At 34.2% G+C, this 7,049-nt stretch overlaps 1 protein-coding gene across 1 annotated transcript in view; it reads left to right on the forward strand.

Annotated features, from left to right (window-relative positions):
- Window positions 1-5,588, forward strand: part of LOC103588493 (chromosome unknown open reading frame, human C12orf40) — a gene marked incomplete at its 3' end in the record, with an annotated part of 32,146 nt that extends 26,558 nt beyond the window's left edge. The window contains exons 7-9 of the mRNA XM_008570175.1: window positions 2,932-3,461; window positions 3,766-3,835; window positions 5,528-5,588. Of these exons, the coding sequence (XP_008568397.1) occupies window positions 2,932-3,461; window positions 3,766-3,835; window positions 5,528-5,588 (661 nt within the window). The remainder of the gene's footprint in view (window positions 1-2,931; window positions 3,462-3,765; window positions 3,836-5,527) is intronic.
- Between the last annotated feature and the right edge of the window lie 1,461 nt (window positions 5,589-7,049).

A 7,049-nucleotide genomic window follows, 5' to 3' on the forward strand; every position in this document is an offset into this window, starting at 1 on the left:
CTCTAGAAGTTTGATTTAACTCTTCTTTATATCTTCCATGTATCTATTAAACATGCTTAGTCTTTCCTCTATTTTTTTTTAAATATAGGGAATATAGTTATGATAACTCTTTTAATGTCCTTTTCTATGAATTCCATCATCTGTGTCATTTCTTGGTCTGTTTCTAATAATTGATTTTGATCCTAATTATGGATTGCAGTTTTCTTCTTTGTTTTCTTGGTAATTTGATTGGATTCTATACATTGTGAATTTTATCTTTTTGGTTGCTGGAAATTTTTATATTCCTACAAATAGCCCTAAGCTTTGATCTGGGATACAGCTTAGTTACTTGGAAATGGCATGATCTTATTGTGGCTTGCTTTTAAACTTTGTTAAGCAGGACCGGTAAGCCTTCACTTACCTTTTGTCCCACTGCTGAGGCAGTATCCTTCTGAGTACTTTCTTGATTCCCCTTGAATTATGAGGTTTTCTGCTCTGGTGGGTAGAAACACAAGATTTTCCCAGCTCTTTGTGAGCTGCTGGGATTATTGCATCTCCTCATCTTGTGTGGTTTTTTTTCTCAGCCTCTGGTAATTACTTCACATGCATGTGCTGATCAGTACTTAGCTGAAGACTTGAGAAGAACGCTCTGTAGATCTCCGGAGCGCTCTCTTTGAAGCACTCTCCTATATTGTGCTCTAACCTGTGAATTCTATCCTCGGCAGACTCCCTGGACCCCTAGCTCTGTTTCCTCAACATAGGTAGTCAGCTGGGTTCTGATTGGGTTCCCCCTCCCTGTGCTGTGGCCTGGATACTCTCTCTAGGCAGTAAACTAGGAGCAATCAGAGTTCTCCTCATTTGTTTTCTCTTTCTCAGGAATCATTGTCATGCCCCACCTGGTGTCCCATATATTTTGTTGTCTCATATATTTTGTCCAGTTTTTTAAATTATGTTGGTCAGGAGGGTAAATTTGGTCTCTCATTTCACTTTGGCCAGATGGAAATCCTGAAATTCATTCCTCATCCAGCATCAGAATGATATTTTCCAAGGCAAAAGTCTCTCCATAATCTGGGTCCTTTTGTACCTTGTTAGCCTTAGGTCATAAGTTTTCTTTCACTGATTCTAATCTGGCTTTACTCCTTTTCTTTTTCTCAAACATACTGAAAATCTTGCATTTACGCTTATTATTCCATCTCCCTGCAGTGTGCTTACTCCCTTCACATGTCTAACCATTTGTATCTTTAGCTTATTTATCACATCCTTACTAGGGACTTTCCTGACCAAACTATCTGAAACACAACCTCCAACACAAGATATTGCATCATGTGCTCTTACAGTACCTGTGATTATCTTTTGTATTTGTTTACTTCTTTATTTCTTATCCATTGTACCTATTAATGGTTAGTTTATTATCTTTCTTCAATAGAATATGAGGAATAGAATAGAATAAAGAATAGAATAATAGAATAGGTTTTTTGCATCATTTCTCTCTGTCATCTCTATAAGTAATAATTCTTCCCAGCATTCAGTCCTCCAGTCAGATGTCACCTACCTGATTTTTTCTCAAGCAGAAGAATCTCTTCTTTCTGTTTATTATAGTAGCACTTGACTATAGGATAACATTTACAAATTTGTAATTTTTTTCCTTCCTCTTCTATGCTATAAATTTATTCTTGGGAATAATTATGTATTATATATTTCTCTGTTATCCAGATCTCTTAGTGAGTGATTCTCCTGAGTCAGAATGCTTACGATTCCTTTTAAAAAATGATGATTTACATTTATAGCATGCTTTGTAACTTACGAAGTGCTTTTACACACTTTTACATTTATTCTCCTATTTGGAGTAGTACATATTTCTCTGGTGTTAATGACATATATTATTACATAATATAGATAATGTCTTTTGGTATAACAAAATAGCATTATTCTGCCTGAAACACCAGTAAGACCATTAGTGAGAAACAGTGTAGGATCATCAGCTGTGAACATTCATGGACAAAACATTACCCTCTCTCTAATACCAAACTGAGTTATTTTGTCTCTGTCCCCAACACATGGCGTAGTGCCTAGAACACGGTAGGTGTCTGTTAAACATTTGATATATAACTTAAAAAATAAAATTAGAAATCAGTCAGAGTTGTGAAAGTGTGTGTGTTTCTTTTCTAAATTTCTTTGGTGCCTCCAATCTCTGAAACAACCCATTCCCAAATAAATTTGTATGTAGTAACTGGCAATAAAATCAAAAACATCTTGATTTCTAGTTATTTTCTATCATAGCTTTGATTCTTGTCACAAGTTAGACTTAACCTAGAATTATTATTTCTGCATTAGAAGGGAACTTACAAGTTATTTAATTCACCTAATTAATTTTCATCTAATTCATCTTATCTCTTGACTGTATTACTTACATACACATTTGTGTCTATGTTGTTCTTCCTTGGGAACTTTGGAGTTGATTTTATATGCTTGTAAGGTTAAGAGAAATATCTCTTACAGTGTTCTCATAACTATTTGATTTGATGTTTTAACACTGGGGATAATTTTTCTCTGCACGGTCTTCAAAATATTTTTCTCTGATTAAATGGAATAGCAGTTACATACATTGGTTGTCTAGGTTGTTTGTTAGACTTTGTTACAGAAGACATACTATAAGTTGTTCATTTTTTTTTTCTGTTAATATAATAGTAAATTGAACCATGCATTAATTTTTAATGTTGAAATACAAAACTGAGTGTAGGTTACTTTTATATCCAGTAAATCATTAGAAGAATACATTAGACAATTTTTCACCCAAAGCAATCCTATTTATTTAAATATAAAAATTAAAATGTAGCCTAGGTAAATGTTAGTAGCTACTCAATATGTTCTCTAAGAATTTAACTTTAAAGTGTCTCTGAATGAAAATGATTTGTGCTTTTCTTCAGAAGTATGTTTTTATTTATCCCAAAGACCAGGAAATGGGAATTTCCTTACTAAAAGACCGGCTATAATTATGGGTGAAGATTGTGGAAGCATGGATGAAAGAAGACAGTCAGACTTCATTCCAGAAAAACAATCAGTGCAATATATTTGGAGAGAAAATGGAAAAGAGGTTTCAAATTATCTTGAAGATGTGAACCAGCCACCTCCTAGCCTTCTGTCAGAGAATTGTGACTATTTCGTTAGTCAAAATGTGACAAATTTATTAAACATAGATCAACAAAGGATAAAGGAAACCTTTGACAGGTGTGGTTATGATAGTATGAGAAATATTTGTGTAGTCACTAGTTCTGATAAAAATCATTCCACTGATGGATGCATTGGAAGCATTTTCACAGATCCAGAGTTAACTTTTAATAATTCTACTTTTAATAAAACAAGTTATCCAGAAGAGTGTCAGCCAAACAAGAGCTATCAGAAAGAGAACAACAATAATGAAAGAAATAATCTTAGTACACCTTTTGAGAAGGATTGTTGCCCAACCAGCTCTGGCAAAAAAGGTTGGTGTTATACATGGAATATAATCTATTCTATTTTGTTTGTTTTCAGTTTCAGTATAAATATATATATATTTCTAGTGTTTACACACATCCACACACATTTATTTGTGTGTGTGCGTGTGTGCATGTGTGTGTGTGTGTGTTTTTAGAGGAACATGAAACCAAAAATAGAATGACTTTTTGTTATATGACATTGTGGACCCATGATTTCTCCCTGTACGTGTCATGCTAATGTGCTTTGAATTAAAAAATGAGACTAGACTATGCTAAATTTTTAATTCAATGCATATTTTTACTTTTGAAGGAAAACTTGAAAATGATTACCAGGAAAAGACACCACAGAAAAATATCCAGATATATCCAGTGACCTATATGTAAATTTTTAGGTAAATCTGGGAAATGCAAATCAGGATTTAGTATAATGCATGTTGAAGGTTGAACAGATGCAAAGTGTGTTAAGCATATTGCTGTCTGAGGGTGGGCAACCTGGTCTTAAAGAAGCCTTACCAGTTGTCACAATCTTGATAATATCACCCTAGTTAAGAGTATATTGCTCATATTTGTCAACTCAACCCCAAAATACCTTTTTATCTGAATATTAGTATTGATTAGATTTGAGAAAACTGGCATACATGTTCAAGAAACTCATATACCCACCAGATTGTCAATTTATTAATTTACAGTAAGAAATAGAAGGGTCATATGTATAGGAATGTTTACTGGCATGAAAAGCACATTTTCATAATTTCAGGCAACTCTCCATGGGAAGATTGCTTGGTTAGTATGAAATCAGAATAGGCAGTAATAGAATTCAAATGCTAGTGGCATAAACAAGGCTATCAGCAGTTTATGGGGTAGAGCACTCTCCTCATTGCCAGCATTTACCACTGAGACTCCCTGTGTTCTCTGTGTTCAAGATTACCATCTCTTTCACCCCATCGTTGACATTTTTTTTTCCTCTGAGAAAACAGTCAGACTGCACCAGATTTTACTTCATTTTCTGACTGCTGGTGTACAAAATGTTCTGTATTTAAGGTGGCTTTTTTTTTTTTTTTTGTCTTTTGTCTTTTTTCCGTGTCCGGCAACGGATTGCAACCCTCAGTGTTGCCCCCGTACCGGACCGGGTACCGGCAACGGGATCGCAAGCCTCGGTGTTGCTCCCGCGCCTCGCTCAGCCAGTGAGCGGGAGCCGGTCTGTATGTGGGATCCGAACCCTCTGACGGGAGCGCCGCTGCGCTTCCCAAGCGGCGCACTATCCAGTGCGCCACCGGGCCGGCCCTTAAGGTGACTTTTAATTTCATCCACTGTAGTTGAAATTTAATTTATTCCATGGTGTTTTGGAGCTGCCTTACTGGCAAGTTTAGGAAATTAAAGAAAACTTTATTTTAGCTAGTTGTTTCTGAGTAGTTCTAACTTTCTTAATAATTGTAATATCTTTGTGATTTGAAATCATGACCCAGAATACATTTTTATTCTGGAAGTGATTTCTCATGGAAAAAATATTTAAAATATCTTGGTAAAAAGAACACATAGATGCCATTTTTATGGGATTGGAACATACAAATTAATTAAAACATAGACTCAAACTCATTTTATAAAATTAACAAATAAGGTTCTTTGTTGTTACATATCCAAATATCCAGATACTTGTGAGTGAAAAACAGCATGTTGAGTTTTAAAATGTACGTTATGAAAGTGATTTAAAACATGGTTCTTAAAACTGTCTGCAGATCCATATTACTGATTTTAAACTATAGGATTCCAAGTTTGGCCCACACATAATAAGTAGACTCCTTGGCATGGAGCTCATGATTCATTATGTTTTATTTTATTTATTTAATTTTTTGGTGGTTGGCTGGTATGGGGGATCCAAATCCTTGACCTTGATGTTATAACACTGCACTCTAACCAACTGAGCTAACCAGCCAGCCCCTGATTCTTTACATTTTAAAAAGCTTCCCATATGTAATTCTGATCAGAAGCCAAGTTTGGAAACCATAATTTAGAACAATAATTTTTGGTGGGAAAAATGTAAACTTTAATATTGTCTTATTTCTAACCATGAGGGGTAATATCCATTTGGAAAAATTGCATTCTAAGCAATCATGGGACGTTGGACTTGGTGAGGTAAAGCACATTCTCTTATTTTTCCAATTAAGTTGGTTTGTATCATATAACATTTTAATATTTATAATTTACTTGATTTAAGGTTAGATTTTATTCATAAATTTCTTTTTTGGGGGGCTCTTTTTTTTTCCTTATATTTTCTTATTCTGGGAAAATTCCAGCTTAGATCTAGAAATAAAAACTTTCAGAAAACTGTAATGTGCTTTATTTGAGACAAACCAATCTAGATATGTTTTAAATACTTTTTATAAGTACTGTAAATTTCTTCCAAGATGAAAATGCTGTAGGTTTCAATGTGCTACTGGTGAACATAGTTATATATTTAAGAATACTGAAACATCTATAAATATTGGTTATTTAATAACCATTCCTCATAATAAGAGTGTAATTGTTACAACAGTGCCAGGAGCTTTTTTACTTTATCTGTAGTCTACAAGAGTCTGATCCTATAAAATCTTCAAAGCATCCTATAAAATCCTATAAAATCTTCTGAAGTTTAGGAGATTAAATACCTTGTTCAAAGTCACAGACTTGAGCCAGGATTCAAACTACTGTCTTATCTGACTCGATATTTTCAACTATGCTTTCTCTATTTTCTTCAGTAAATAAGGATTGAGTATATATTATGAATTCATTTAATATAATATACACTTGTTGAATATCTCTTGTATGCTAGACATGGGGGATAAAATGGTGAAAAAAACAGATTTTGTTCTCATGAAGATTACTTTCTTTTATGCACTAGACTCTGCAAGGTACAGTGATGAAAGGACATGGAACCTGTCTTTAAGAAGCCTTTGTCTAGTCAACTGGATAAGGAAAATGTAGTATATATACTCAATGGAATACTACTCTGTCATAAAAAGAATGAAATTCTGCCATTCACAGCAACATGGATGACCTTAGAGAAAATTATGTTAAGTGAAATAAGCCAGACACAGGAAGAGAAATACCACATGCTCTCAGTCATAAGTGGAAGTTAAAAAAGAAACAAAAAAAAAAAAAAAAGAGAAAGAGAAAGATACAACAATCACAATAATTCATTGGACTTTCAAAAGGAGAGAACAGAATTGAGGCTACCAGAGATGGGAAAGGGGGAGGTGGAGAGGGAGTTAGCAAGAAATTAGTAAAGCGCCACAAGAAATGATTACACTGTGTAATGTCGAATATACTAATTATCCTGATTTGAGCATTACATATTGCACACAGGTATTGATATTCAATACTGTATCCCACAGATATGTACAATCATGTATGATTCAGTAAGAAATGAAGCTTCTGTCTAGTAGCCAGACAGAAGCAGAGAAAATCTAGAGCATTTAGAAAATTGGAGCTTTTAGATAAATTGCTCCAATTGAAATTTATACTGTATGAAGGTCAATGGGAGCCTAGTAAAAGGCATATCTGTGTTTCATGGATAGTCAGGAGGAAGATGAAATAGAAGGAATAACTTTTGAGCAA

This window comes from Galeopterus variegatus, unplaced genomic scaffold (genome assembly GCF_000696425.1).
Source record: "Galeopterus variegatus unplaced genomic scaffold, G_variegatus-3.0.2 Scaffold577, whole genome shotgun sequence".
Taxonomy (NCBI): domain Eukaryota; kingdom Metazoa; phylum Chordata; class Mammalia; order Dermoptera; family Cynocephalidae; genus Galeopterus; species Galeopterus variegatus.